At 37.9% G+C, this 15,668-nt stretch overlaps 1 protein-coding gene and 1 pseudogene across 1 annotated transcript; both read right to left on the bottom strand.

Moving 5' to 3' along the window:
• Positions 1-10,332: 10,332 nt before the first annotated feature.
• On the bottom strand, positions 10,333-12,135 carry LOC133806252 (5'-3' exoribonuclease 4-like). Its single transcript, XM_062244372.1, has 5 exons — positions 12,058-12,135; positions 11,697-11,854; positions 11,379-11,483; positions 11,209-11,284; positions 10,333-10,419 (listed from the first exon to the last, which is right to left on the bottom strand). The coding sequence occupies exons 2-5, from the start codon at positions 11,822-11,824 to the stop codon at positions 10,333-10,335; spliced, it is 396 nt and encodes a 131-aa protein (XP_062100356.1). The 5' UTR covers positions 11,825-11,854; positions 12,058-12,135.
• Positions 12,136-12,860: 725 nt separating this feature from the next.
• Positions 12,861-15,460, bottom strand: LOC133806251 (FH protein interacting protein FIP2-like; annotated as a pseudogene).
• Between the last annotated feature and the right edge of the window lie 208 nt (positions 15,461-15,668).

The raw sequence follows: 15,668 nt of genomic DNA, 5'->3' as shown, positions 1-15,668 counted from the left end.
CTTAAACAAAAAGATTAGGTCATTAAACTAACAACTAAATTATTTTCATAAATATCTTAACATTAAATATTAAAAAATACACGTTTATTTAAAGGGAATTTACTTATTTGGTACCCTATATTTTTGCAAAGTATTATTTTGGTACCCTCTATTTTCAATAATACTTATATGATACCCTGTATTTTAAAATTATACATATTTGATACCCTAGACTCAGATTTGATAGATAAAATTTTGTCAATATGATCAAACTGTCATCAGTTATATGTAATTAAATAATTAAATTTAAATTTGGAACTTACATAATTAACAATAGTTTGATTAAATTGGTAAAATTTTATTAATTAAATTTGAGTTTAGGGTACCAAATATGTAAGATTTTAAAATACAGGGTACCATATGAGCATTATTGAAAACAGAGAGTACCAAAATGATACTTTGCAAAAACAGAAGGTACCAAATGGTTACCTACCCTTATTTAAATTAAGTAATTAATCATATTAATTAAATAATATAAATAAAACAAAATTTCCTTTACTGTTGCATCACGGCATCTCACTCGCATGGTGCCTTTTAATTTGATCAATATTATCAAATTTTATATGCATCATTTATGCACCATTTTTATACTACTACAAAGCATTCTTTGACGCACTTAATGTGCAGAAACGCATAAATAAGGCATTTGATCAAATTGATATGCACCATATTATAACCACGCAAAGCATCAATTGATCAACAGTTGATCAATGTAATATACGGCTGCCAATACCATTTCAAATCAATCCAAAACAATTTTGGTGATTTTCCAATATTCAATCTTATTGAATAACATCTCAATTCAATTCAAGAACATAACTTAAATTCTAGAAACTATAAATTTAAAGAATTACGAAGAACATATACCCAACAAAATAATATTGGTGTACATTGAATCTAATTCAGAATTAAGAACAAAACTAAAAACAAAGAGAACCATATAGTTCACGATCAATCCAATTCATCACATCATTTAAACATATTCAAAATATAATGAAAATAAGAACAACGCTTAAGCTCACTCATATAACATATGCTCTACGTGTTCATACATTCAAAATAAACACAGATCAAATTCATGACACATGATCTCAACTATGGCTCTGGTACCAATTGTTAGTTTTTGATCATGTGATTGACAGTGCAGCAGAAACATGAGATAATATTTTAATGCAATAATAACAATTATTAAAGCATAAGAACAAATCACTCTAGGAACAATAACTTGAATATGATATTTCTCACGCGCATGAATCTGAATAAAATGAAAATACAAATACCTTTTTGTTTATCCAAAAAATAGCTGTGGATGACGTGGCAAGAATTTTCAACACGTGGCAGAGATGCTGCTCGCCTATCGACCAGAGATACTTTCATATGCGGGGTTCAAGTTTTATATACGACCAGCCTGGTCATATACTCCGTTTATTTATGTATAAATTTGCATAGTTGTAATGATTGCCGAGAATATCTCTTCATTATAACCTGAATATCTGTTTATTAAGGAAAGATATGATGAATTGACTCATGTAACCCTCCTTGAGCCTATAAATATACAAGAAATAGCTCAAGGGGGGATCTTTTGAATCTTTTTCGAATCCTCTTTTCTGATCTGAGAAGAAGAGAATTGTATTGCTATTATCCATCGTTTGTATTGTTTCTCCTTCTAAGGTTTGTGAAACTCAAGAACCCTAGTTCTTTGATCACGCCTTTGAAGCTCAATATTAATAATAGTATAAAGTGGACGTACGTCATTACCAATCTTTGGGGTCGAACCACTATAATTCTTGGTGTCCTTTACTTTCCATTAGATTGTATTCTCAAGCATCATACTACTTTCATGTCATATATTTGACTCCGTGTCGTTGGCTAATTCGAGGGTCAACATTCTAGTGCTTTCATTGAGAGCTTGCGAAAGAATCTAATGGAAAATACTTCCAAGAAGACCGGATAGGCTACTGCCGCTGCATCATCCCAGCCTCCTCCCCCAAATGTGGCTGAGGACGAATCGCATTTGCAGTTTGATGAGGAGGAGTTAGATTCTGAGACCCTGAAGGCAACATTGGGGGTGTTGCAGGATGAGTTGGCCAATCTGAGGGCCAATCAACAGAATGCTGCTGAGATAATGGCGTCGCAACAAAGAGAGATAGAGTGCCAGCATCAGGAACTGAGCGAGCGACAAGCTGAGATGGACTGTCGGCAGATGGATGCCATGGCCGCCCTTGAAGCAGCCATCCAGCTGGCTATGAATTAGACTGCGCCAGACTCCCAGCCAGATCAGCCACCCAATGGGCCACCTCAAAGGGGTCCCAATCCTAGTCCTCCGCTCCAACCAGTAAGCCCTCAGAGGCCGGAGCAGCCACCTATGGCTTAGTTGATGTCACACCTAGGGATCCTGAGCAGCAGCCTCCGTCTCAGGCTAGTCGAGGCAATCCCCCGTGCCCAAGGCAGAATAGGGCTGGGCAACCGCGACGCGGCCCTAGACGCCCAGGGGATGACGAGCCGCATCCACCGAGCAGGGGGCAGTGTCCTTCTGCCAACAGGAGGAACTCAGAGACAGGCTCTGCGGTCAAGGGCCCCCCATGGCATAACAATGCACAGGGACCCACCGACCAGCGCAGGCCTCCCCCTAACGCTCGGGAAATGCCAGCCCAAAGAGGCAACATGGGGAATAGTCGGTCGCACCATAGCCAGCCACGATTCAAAGATGGCCACGGCTACAATGAAGCCGACTCTGGCAGAGGAAATGCTGGTTGGAGGAACGAAGAGAGAGGTGGAGGCAGGAGCCCCCCACCTAGAGAAGACCGTCCAGCGGGTCATAACACTGGGGGGCAGCCCAGGCAGAATAACGTCGTTAGTCACTCAGAGCGGCGAAGAGATGATCATTTGAGGGACGTACTTAATGACATCCGAGAAAGGCACGATGAGTACATTCCCCTAGCACCAGAGGCCCCAACAATCCCAGAAGTTGTTTAGGCTCAAATCGATGTCCTGAACCAGGCTGTGCAGCAGCTAGTCGGGGGGCGAACATCCCACATTGAGTATAATCGGAGGAGAGGCACCCCCTTCATATAGAGGATTGCTGTGGCTGAAACTCCCAGTAAGTTCAAGATGCCAACACTGCCAAATTTCGACAGGTATGGAGACCCGGTATCTCACGTTAATAAGTTTGAGATACAAATGGATATACAAAAGGTGTCAGAAGATGCCCGCTGCCGCATCTTCCCGGCAACACTGTTTGACACTGCCCAGGAGTGGTTCTTTAAGTTCCCTCCTGCCAGTATAGTATCATGGGAAATGTTCGTAAAGGAGTTTTACGGATAGTTCTATGCGGGTCGTGTGCAACCCACTGAGGCGAACCAACTATTCGAGATACGCCAGAAAGAGGGGGAGCCTTTGAAGGAATATGTTCAACGCTTCATGCAAGCTACAGCTGGAGCCAAGACTGTGGGCGATGAAGGTAAGATGATGGCCCTAACTGCTGGGGTTAGACGCCATTCACTCCTCTAGGGCAGCCTCAGAAAGAATAGGGTGAGAAGCACCCAGGAATTCTTAGATCGAGCTGATCGGTACATCAAGCTCGAGGATGCGATTGCCAACGAAGGGAAATCGCCAATAAAAGACAAGGGGCCTAAGGAAGAACCCGCCAAAGCCGCGAATGGGTCCGAAAAACCCAATGGCAACGGCAAAGGCAACGGGAATGGCAATGGTAGAAATAGTGGGAAGCGGGCGAACAACGAACCCTCGACCTCCGAGAGCAAGCGCCCCAAAGGTAATCGGTATGAACCGAGATTCACCAACTACATTGCCCTTGTTGAAAGCCGAGCTGAGGTGTACCAGGCGACCAGCTCAAGCGTGCCCTACAAACGACCCGCACCTATAAGGAAAGATATCTCCAACAGAGATGCAACAAAGTTCTGTCATTTTCACAACGATTACGGGCACGACACTAATGAATGTAACTAGCTAAAGGACGAAATTGAGTTCCTGATAAGGCAGGGACATTTAAGAAGATTTGTGCGAGCCGCAGGAGATTCTCAGCGAGAGGCTCAAGGTGGCAACGAGTCGACGCCTGCACGCCAACACTCGCCACCTTTACAGCAAACTCCTGTGGCAGGTACCCTACTCACCATTTGCGGAGGCCCACATCTTGAAGGAGATAGTGGGAAAGCGAGGGAACAATATGCTCAAACCCTGCACCATGACTAGGACATCAAGATGATGAGTGTTGAGGATCGAGCACCAAAAAAGGCTCGAACAGAGGAGGAAATGATCACCTTCTCTGACGACGACGCCCAGCACGTGCGATTCCCACACTCTGATTCGCTGCTCGTGGACGTACAGATCGCAAACATGATGGTGAAAAGGGTGTTGGTCGATATAGGAAGTTCAGTCAACATCCTATACAAGTCTTCGCTGGATAGGATGAAGTTGTCCGTAAAAGACCTGGAGCCATGCAACCAAACCATTTATGGTTTTTCTGGCTGCAATATCACGCCAGATCCTATTTTCTGCACTCTCAGCTGTGAGTGCCTTCTCAACCACCTGTGCATAGGTAGTTCCTCATCCACAGTGGTAATACGTACATCACGGGCTAATCTGGGCTGAATCCTCTGAAGAAATATTTCTCTTCTGGTCCCATCAGTGGGCATCAGCTCCATGGCAAATTTTGCCAAACGATCAAATTTCAAGGCATACTCAGTGACTGACAAACTTCCCTGAAGTAGCCTAATAAACTCCTCAGCTTTAGCTGCCCTGATGGCATCATTGTAATACTTCTCATTAAACAGAGTCTGAAACTCTTCCCAACTCAGGGCATTAACATTCTTGGTATGGGTAATCACCTCCCACCAAATCCGGGCATCCTCCCGAAACATATAAGTGGCACAGGCCACCCTCTCATTACCAGATACCCTCATGAAATCAAGGATAGTGGTAATCATACTCATCCATTGCTCTGCCTTGGCAGGATCTGCACTGCCCTAAAATACAGGAGGTTGCTACTTCCTGAACCTTTCATAAAGAGGCTCCCATTTGTTTCCAACCTCAGGCAGCTGCTCTGCCGCTGGCACCGACACAAGAGGTCCCTCTAATACACTAGCCACTGCAGGCACTTGCTGCTGTTTCAGGAGACGAAGCTCTTCTCCCTATCTTAACACTGTTGCCTACAGATCACTGACTATCTGCTGCCAGTTTATAGGAGCTGGCTGTGGAATCTGTGACTGGTCATTTTCCTGACCCTGGCTATTATTATTCTGGCCTTGATCACTTTGGCCAGCTGAAGTATCTGTCTGCCCTGGATTCATTCTTATCTGACACTTTGCTGAAATAATGATCAATACGGCCAGTTAGGTAGTAATAACTAAACCTCTTGCTGCCTTACGGTCCAAGAACAAGCAGACAATTGTCATATTCCACAGTCATTCAATTATACAGGCAGATACATGTTTATAGCATTTAGCACTCAGCATGTATGACATAATATTTCACAATCAACCATACTAATAAGTATGTTCAAGCAATCTCAGTACTAATTAGCACACATTTGCTGAGGATATAATATTTCAGGGCATAGGTTTAACATGGTGTCTCATGCATACAGGTAAAGCATATATACTATATTTAAGCAGTCATACATATAACTACATAATAAGTTACCAAACCATGAGTCGAGCTTAACTTCAGTGATGTGTGTACATGCCCAGCCAGTCTACAGGAACCTTAACCTTGGCATGCTCTGAAACCAAGTTATAACGCCCTGGTTACCCCAGAACAGTTACGATGAACGGTGAACCAGAAATTTGATCTGCTACCCGAGTCCTTTGGTTAAAAACGTGCTCTAGGTGTTATTAACAGGCTAAGGTGGAAAACTAATAAAAAGAAAGGATATATTTTATTAAGTACATAAAACTATTCATGGGCCCATAAAATCTTTTACAAGTTATTTACAACTCAAAAAGGTCATTACTGTTTCAAAATTACAAACCCGCCGACCTAAGCGGCAAAAATAGGGAAAACCCTAGTTCCTCTGAGAACTCATTGGCTGTGGTGGTCAAGCGGCCGCATATGTACACATCACCACCTAAGCTCTCCACTCAAGGCTGGGTGAGCTTTTCTTTCCCTTTACCTGCACCACATAGCACTTATGACCCAAAGCCCAGCAAGAAAACACAGTATTGCATATAAACATTACCAAATGATTATTATTATAATCACACAGAGCTTATAGGTCTTAAACAGATGAGTGAATATCAATTGAGGTTCTAGTAAACCATACTGAGTGACTGACAAACAAGTCACTAATTTAAACAGATGAGTGACTGCTGGGTAAGTCACTAGCCTTAAACAAATGAGAGACTGATGGGTAAGTCTCTAACTTAACAGATGAGTAACTGATGGGTAAGTCACACCAGCGCTTTTAGTTTTCATCGAACTTGAGGTCGGTCCGGCATTAACGCTCTTCTGAGTCATTTAATGCAGATGTCAATTAGATCTAATCTTTATTGGCTTGCGTTGAACACGCTAAGGCCGTCCTGACTTATAAGTCAACACTGTGTGACCAGTGCCCAGTACCACTGCCGAACTTGACTAATAAGTCCCAGCTTCACAGTTGATACTGACCCCTTTGCCAAATCTGACTAATTAGTCAGTACCATGCACAAGTGAGCAAGATTTGCTAAGCATTCAATAATCAATCCATGTCCACATTTACACAATCAACATGCCTCATGAACAACCATGCATGTCACATATGGGTTGAAGTTTTCTTACCTCTGGTTCGAGCGAGAAATATAATAAGAACGACTCCTGAGAACGATCGACCTTTAATTCCTTAGCGGTTACCTAATCATAACCAATTATAACCTCCATTAATGAAATTCAACAATGAAAGGGTCTTAACCTAAGCATCACTCTCGGGACCTCGAAACATGCCCACACGGTGAGTAGATTCGATCTCGGGCCTTAAGGATTGAAACCCCAAGCCAAAAACCCTTAAAAACACCCAAGACGGGACTTTGAAGGAACAGAGTAGCGCTACAACGCTGCTCCCTAGCGCCCCAGCGCTATTCTCAGAACCCCCAAAATGCCCAAATGCATCCTGTGTGGCGCTATAGCGCCCTAGGGTGGGCGCTGTAGCGCTATCTCCAGACCAGATACCCCCTGAAACCTCCTTCTTCAAGTCCTTCGATTCTAACTTGATTCCAATGCTTCCAAATCCCATTTTTGGTGCCAAATGAACCCAAAAACAATCCTAGCATACCCCAAACACCACAACCATAAGAACCCTAGCCAAAACTCCCAACAAAACCAAGTATTCAACCTAGAAATCACAACTGCAAAACATAAATAAAACTGGGCAAACCAGGGAATTCAATGGCTAGAAACTTACCCAAAGCTCAGCTTATGATGCTCTTCAATGGAGGAAAACTCTCCCAAACTCCCAAGGCTTACTTCCCAAGCTTGAATCCTCAAGAATAGCTCAAAAATCACAAAGAAAACTGAAGGAAAGATAGGTACGGGAAGGATCTTGAGCTTACTCTGTTTTTCCTCTTTTTCTCAGCCTAAATTGGCTTATATCTATCCTAGGGGTGAAAAGACCAAAATACCCCTAGGTTTAATTAAAGGTTTCTAAAGGCTCCCAAGGGAAAAATTGGTATTTCCCACCTATCTCGTTAATCATAATTAATGCTCTCCAATTCCCGCTATTCTCAATAATCTCAAACACCAATAATTCATATCCCGATACCCTTTAATTCCCGGCAACGTTCTAATGATTAAAATCACCCCGAGACTCACCCCGAGCCCCGAACTAAAACCTGTTATGACTAGACCACTAATTAATATTCCATGATCGTCTCATGCCGAAAAGCTCGAACAAACCCACATTATAATGTGGTCTCAACAATATATCACCGACATGCATACACATATACAATTATACCCTCAACGGCCAAATTACCATCACACCCTTTTAATTAGAATGTGGACCCACATGCACGCATATAACATCATATTATAATATAATTCACATATACATGCATTTATCAACTAATGGCATAATTAAGCAAGTATGGCCCTCCCGGCCTACTAATCCCACCATTAAACCACATCGGAGAATTTGGGGCATTACATAATCCAGATGGTGGATACGTGGATGGTACCATATGTAGAGTATCTGTCGGGAGGTGTGCTGCCAGTGGACAGAAACAAAGCCAGGACCCTTCAGCGACAAGTTGCTAGGTATATCCTGGTCGATGGAATCCTGTACTGAAGGAGATACTCACTGCCACTCCTCAGATGTATTACAAAGGAGAAAGCCAAAGAGTTGATGAAAGAGGTGCACGAAGGTTTCTGCGGGGACCATGCTGGGGGGCAAAGTTTGTCAAAAAAGATCCTAAGGCAAGTATATTTCTGGCCAACCATGAATGAAGACTCATTGGAGTTCGTGCGGAGGTGTGACAAGTGTAAGAGATTTTCCAAAATCCCACGAGCACCCCCCAACGAGTTAAAGCAAATACAGAGTCCATGGCCCTTTGTAGTTTGGGGAATAGATCTAATCGGATCTTTGCCTACGGGTAAAGGTGGTGTAAAGTATGCAGTGGTTGCTGTTGATTACTTCACCAAATGGGCCGAGGCTGAGCCACTCGCAACCATGATGACCAAGAAAGTGCTTGACTTCATAGTCAAAAACATCGTTTGTCGATATGGATTGTCAAGAAAAATCATCTCGGATAACGACACCCAATTTGACAGTGATCTGTTCACGGACTTTTGCAAACAGCATGGTATTATCAAAAGCTTTTCTTCAGTCGCTCATCCCCAAGCGAATGGGCAGGTCAAAGCAGTTAACAAAACCTTAAAGGATACCCTGAAGAAAAGACTTGAAGAAGCTAAGGGAGCGTGGCCGGAACAATTGCCTGAAGTGCTCTGGTCGTACAGAACTTCCCACCGAACAGCAACAGGTCATACCCCGTTTTCCTTGGCGTATGGGTATGAAGCTATGTTGCCAGTCAAGTTGGATCCACCCTCGCATCGCAGATTAACATACGACCAAGACTATAATAGCCAACTATTGATGGAATCCCTGGACTCAATCAATGAGAAGCGTGAACAAGCCCAACTCCGAGTAGCTGTGTACCAGCAGAAAGTCGCCCGGTATTTCAACTCTAAAGTGCAAGAAAGAAAATTCAATGTTGGAATTCTTGTACTCCGAAGAGTTTTTCTAAACAACCGCAACCAAGCTGTTGGAGTACTTGGACCTAATTGGGAAGGGTCATACCAAATTGATGAGGTCCTTCACCCAGGCACTTATAAACTTGCATGCTTAAACGAAGATCTCATTCCTTGCTATTGGAATGGAGAACACCTGCGCAAGTATTACCAATCACTACAAGAAAAAACAGTATTCATAACACTTAAAAACTGCTAACCGGGACTATTGATAGCACTTCTGAAAATGCTAACATAGCCCCTGTTATTAAAAGTCCAGTCTTTTCTATAACAGTTTTTGAATGTTATGTTCGGTGTTATCTTAAACTATTCAATAACACATTTTTAGGTGCTATAATATTCAAATAATAACATTTAGATAGAGATTTTGGTTATAAATTTGAAGTTTAATCTTGTACTTTTTTCATAACACTTTTCAACTGTTACATTTGATTATTTTGATAACATTTTTAGTTTGTTATATTATATAAACCATAACGATTTTACGCTTATAATATGTTTTTAAATCATAACATATAGTAATAAAATTTTAAATTTTATTTTGATAAGTATACTTATATGGTTTTTTTTTAATTAAAAAATTTTCATTATTGTATTTTGATAAAAAAAAATTCAAAATTAATCATAAAATGTAATTCTCAATAGATTGATAAACCATAAGTATTACATTAAACAATAACTAATTCAAACCATGAATGTGTCTACTTCATGAGATCTTAGTTCTAAATTAAGTTTGAAAGCATAACATAATAAAGTTTTATAATCTTGAACAATTTTTACTTCAAAAATGAAAAATAGAAACATTACAAGATACACAAAAGTAAACCATGCTTGAAACTTGCTCCATCCTTCAATTCATCATCCTTTGTGCACTTGTCTTTGTTGTGAGTCCATTTGTTTAGCTACAACAAAATTTAAATAAGTAATGCTTCAACTTAAAGTTATAGTAAACTAAAAGAGTACATAAAAAAAGTTAATTACCTAATTATAACTTTATCAGCTGGCCATGCAATTATACTACAAGCAAAATCTGCTCTATAAAAAGATAATATTAGGGCCTTTTCACCTTAAAGAATGCAACCATCCAACAACAGCAGACTTCTCATGCCAAAAAAATGGTGTTGGTTTAACATGCTTCTTGAGGATATACTGCATAAACATAATACCAAAAATCAGCTTGACCCAAATTATATATTTGTGTTTGTGTGTGTGTGTATTATATACATGCGTCTATAATCAAAGCAAGAGAAACTGGGAGCATCAAATAAAGTAAGTTTTCTCATTGAAAAGTTTCCATCAACACTTTGTCTCAAATTAAAAGGTAGGTGTAAAAATCGGGTCATTTAAAAGTTAAAAGGTGCCATTGGTGCTCAAAACCAAATGTTTGTTTTCCAATCCAATCACACAATTTAATTGGAAAAGCTGAGATGCCAGGCATCATTAATGCCACACAAACAATTACTCTAGAGTCCAGACTAAAACTAGCAAACAAGGTTAATAAACTGATTCATAAACATAAAAATAAATCATTGGTAATGCAAGTTACTACCACCAATTTTTTTTTTTTTTTAACTAGGCTCTCCACCTAAAAAATTTGAACAAGAAACCATAGCAATTGCTATGTAGGTGCCCAGGAAAAATTTGAACAACAGATCTTGTTGGAGTAAATTACATGCCTCACCATTTGAGCTACCCCTCTTGAGTTACTACCACCAAATTAACTAGTTCAGATTAAAATATTTTCAAAGGTTTCCTTACCAAAATTTATTTTCATTAGTTCCAATGAGAATTGTTTGGAAGCACATGCTATAGAAGAAAGTTGTATATCCTTGTCTAGTAAAATTTCAAAACTCTTTTCAAGTCCCGCATAGAATTATGTTGCATTAAACTTCCAAGATTTAGAATATTAACTGCTATAAAAACTACAAACCATTGTACCTTATTTGGATAATGAACTCCACTTGGTGGTCTAGGAATGTGTACATGGAAGGCTGGACAATTGTAGAACACTGACCTAAATAAACAGAAACAAAGATTTATCAAATATGATAGCAAAGATTCTCATTTGTATACGTCCAGACGTGATGAGGAAGTAACATGCAACTTACAAGACTTTATTATCAGCAATCATATCCATGCCACTAATTGGTGAATCTATTTGCGCAGGCTGCACTGGTCTATTAGAAACAAAAATGTAACCATTCATCCCACCACTGCAAGATTACGGATATACAGCAAGGTTAGCACTAAAATTGTGAAAAGCTCGCATGAAAGAACTAATTCAAAATTGCTTGTCATCTTGTAAAAATGACTTCTGATTTAGAGAAAAGATTTTTCATGTTCACAGAATATACTGGATGTCTATGTGGAAACCTCTACATTTTCACCAAATCTTGAAAATAAAAAAGAAACAACGGACAAAATACCTGGATTCTGGATCAATGTCTTGTTTGACTTGAGTACTGATCAAGTTCGGATGATCAATATTACTTCTATAGAAAGAAACTATCTTTTTTGCTAAAGGATAAGTCACATGAACAAATAGCACATCCATACCCAATTTGTTCCTCTGACTCTCCTCATCCTACATACAGAGATACCCAATAAGAAACCTCAGAAGACAAAACCCATCACATACTTATATAGGAAAATAAAATGAGAAAGTGGTGAAATAGTTAACTTTATACGGTTATAATCCTAACAGGTAAGCACCTTTATTTTTATATGGCACTTGATGACCTAGATTAGTTCGTAAAGAAACAATAGTGTTGCAATTTAAAAGAATACCGTCAATGTGTTTTCTACTCTGGCAACTTCTGAGAGAAGGCTGGTTTCTTCGATAAATGGAAGTTTGCAGATAGCCTGTGTTCCAAGCAATACAAAGTCATTGAATTGTTAGCACAAGCTCAACCTATAGAATTGCCATTTATGAAACTAAAATATATTTTAACTCAAAAATATACATTTTAAGATGATTAAAGAAAACAGTTTTCAAAAACAGGTAAAAAGCAAAAATTGTTTCTTATACCTTTAGCCTTTTACAGGTAAAAAAAGGTCAAAGGCAAAAGGTATAGAAAACAGTTTCAAAAATGGGCAAAAGAACTGTTTTCTATAAACATCTTAAAAAGGAATAAACAAACAAGAACATATTAACAGAGGCATCTTATCAAAGAAGTTCCCTATCAGTGATGTAATCAACCACCACTTCACCATATATACATGAATAGAACATCAACTACCCAAAAATATAATCAATATCTGCAAGTTACATAAAAAAAATTATGATAAAACTTCGTTTATTATTTGATCATGACAAGATACAAAATTTATCTTATACTCAGATATAAAGAATTCAGAATTGAACATTCTTGCCAAGAAAACTGTTTCCCATTCATATCCAGCTCAACATCTGCAAGAATATTCTTCATTTAAATGACAGATTACAAAATTTAACAATAAATCCAAAAGATACAGCTTACTTAAAATTTTAATTACCTGTGGGATAGAAAGCCAACAAAGGTGATAATGCATCAGTCATAAGCTTCCTATAAGACACTGGAAGAGCGTGTGCACTGTACATGCACAAGAGGTTAAATATCATATGACTAATATATGAAAGCCAAAATGCATAAATAGAAACACAGTTTAATAATATTTACCTTAAAGCTATTAATATTTACCTTCAAGTTGGCTCCTTCTAGTATAGCTCCTTCTAAATTGGCATTAGTAAGATCGGCATTCTGATAGAGGAAAAATAAAAATAAATAAAACCCCAAAAAGAAAACTTTAAACATTTTGCTTGGTTTTAGGATGACCTTCTCCATGTCATTTTACTTTCTTTGATTACTTATAGGCTAAAGTAAACTTAAAAAGAATACCTAGGAAGCTCTTCTATTATAAAATTCTCTCATTCATCAATATATAGTTGAGATGGTAAAAACAAAAAGGATAATGGATTATATTAGCAGCTAGCTCGAGTGGTTGGGTGGATGAGTGTGCGAATGATACCGAGTTCAAGTATCTTGTAGATGCATCTTATAAAAGAAAAAGAGCAAAAAAAGGAAGAAGTAATATAATTTAAAATCTTATACCTGTAAGTGTGCAGATCGGAGGTCAGCCTGGCAGAAACTACTACCAATTAAACATGCATCTGCAAAAGAAAATTCTACAAACTTAGATAAACTATGCAATTAAAATTAAAATAACTAAAAAAGAAAACTATTCAAACAAAAAAGTTGGCAAGGAGTACTAAAAAAATTGATAGTACTACTTAGGATAGGAATTTAACAATCATAAAAAGAAGGCAAATGAAGTAGGACAAATCCTCCACATCTTTTATATCAAAGAAAATTATCATCTTTTAAATAAATTGTGAACACTTTTTTAGAAGTGACACAAGATGTTTACAGTTACTCTGACCCAAGATCAATATAAAGAATATAATAAACAATGCAGAGATCTATAATAGTATTAAGCCAAAGGATAGCTGAAATCTGATGTTGTGGTGTTTTCACTTTCATCACCATCCTATTTGATAGTTGAAAACTGATGCAGTGAAATTGGAAATAAAGGATAAAATCAAGCTAAATCCATGGCCAAAGGAGAGAAACCCCAAAAATGAGAGAAAACACTGAAGAGTTTGTCAAATTTAATATATCCAATCTCCCCTACAGTAAGTAGTATAGAGTATTTATATCCCCATGACACCATAACAAATAAAACCAAATAAAATGGTAACAAGGTAAGGGATTTTCAAGATTATTCTTATCACAGTAAGAAAAAAGGGTGGATCTGTATGAAAGTAGAGTTTACATTAAAAAGACATGCAATTACCAAGAAATACAAGATGATGCAACAGGAAAATACATGAGTGGAGCCAAATTGTATATATGACATTTTTGGTTTTTGATAAGAAACGAAACTTTGTTTAAGATCAAGATGATGTGTCTAATGACAGTTACTTAATGATTATCAAAGTGTAGAGAGTTTGCCTTGTAGGTTTGCACTCTTAAGATTAGCACCAGCTAATAAAGCTCCGCGCAGATTGGCCCCTGTAAATTCACATCTTTTCAAAAGAAAATAAGATCATTTAATTTTTTTTGGTTTTTTTTTTCTTCAGTAAAATAGATATGAGAATAAGGAACTGAAAGAGAGTAGCTCTTTAACTTTCTTACTCTTGCAAAATTTCATTATGAAAGATCGCACCCTCAGCATCCACATTCTAAGGCAAAATTAGATACCAGCCCAAAAAGCAAAACAAAATAAGAAGATCAGAATAAAAATTTCAAGTGGTCATGGAAATTAATAATCTGTTTTCAAGACAGACATAAACAAGCTTTAATCTTTTATTATTTATTTATTTTTCAAAAGAAACAAGCTTGTATTTATTGTAAAGCTAATACAAGGAAAATGTTGTATGAATAAGCACAATATGCAAAACACTTGGGGATTGTAAATTATCAAATTACAAAACACAATTCCAATCCCTGGCAAAACCAGAGAACAATACTACCTTAAAATTTTAACATTATACACCAATTTTGCTACCCAAAATTCAAACTTAACCCAAAGAGTTTCCCTGGTAGCTTCAACATCCTAAAAAAACTTCTAATTCATTTCCAGCAATATCTTGTGTACTGAATTAGTACACAACAATAATGTAATATTATTAATGTTTCAAAAACTATTATATCATAAATAGATGCATTACTTTAAAGCAATACCTACCCGGAACTTGGCACACTATAGGTTTGCACGTGAGAAGAATACATCTCTAAGACAAGCATGGCTGAAGTCCACATAAGACAAATCCTACAATTCCACAGAAACATATTAAGTGAAACTTCAAAAACAAAGTAAGCAAGAGTGTTGTCTTTATTAAATGAAGCTTTCCTTCTTTCAATGAAGAAATATTGCTCTAGAAACCATATCTTGGCTAACCAAAATGTGAAATTCTACTGCAAGACTTTCATTATTTTTCTTATAAAACCAAAACTGTTGTTGCAAGCACAAGGTTGTGAAAAATTACCAGTTTTGAAAGATCAAGGCCAGAAAGTTTAACACCTCGAAATCTAACTTTTTCCGACTGTATACATTTCATGATATCAATTCGTGTTAGTTCATTAGTTAAATCTTCTTCATCCTCCTTTCTACTTAAGACAGCATTGATTTCCTCCATAAGTCCCTGCAATCAATAATTTATGGTTGGCCAGCAGTCACTTATGATGAGTAACAAGAAGATGAAACATGGAAAATCAGATATATTATATCATCTTAAATAAGTAAACACACGAAGCTCCTGCATTAGCTAAACTTAGTAGTTCAACAATTTATGTATGACCAAAAAAAAAACATTTATAAGTTTTCAATCAAGAATTATCTAGCTGATATTTGAAAAT

This window comes from Humulus lupulus, chromosome X, assembly GCF_963169125.1.
Source record: "Humulus lupulus chromosome X, drHumLupu1.1, whole genome shotgun sequence".
Taxonomy (NCBI): domain Eukaryota; kingdom Viridiplantae; phylum Streptophyta; class Magnoliopsida; order Rosales; family Cannabaceae; genus Humulus; species Humulus lupulus.
Note: the sequence above shows the minus strand (reverse complement) of the source record. Positions and strands in the feature narration are given on the sequence as shown.

Coding starts and splice junctions, on each gene's coding strand:
- LOC133806252 (XM_062244372.1), bottom strand. CDS start 11,824: ATGGATGTGCTATTTGTTCATGTGACTTATCCTTTAGCAAAAAAGATA. Junction 11,484..11,696: donor GACATTGATCCAGAATCCAG/GTATTTTGTCCG, acceptor GTAATCTTGCAG/TGGTGGGATGAATGGTTACA. Junction 10,420..11,208: donor GAGTTCATTATCCAAATAAG/GTACAATGGTTT, acceptor ATGTTTATGCAG/TATATCCTCAAGAAGCATGT.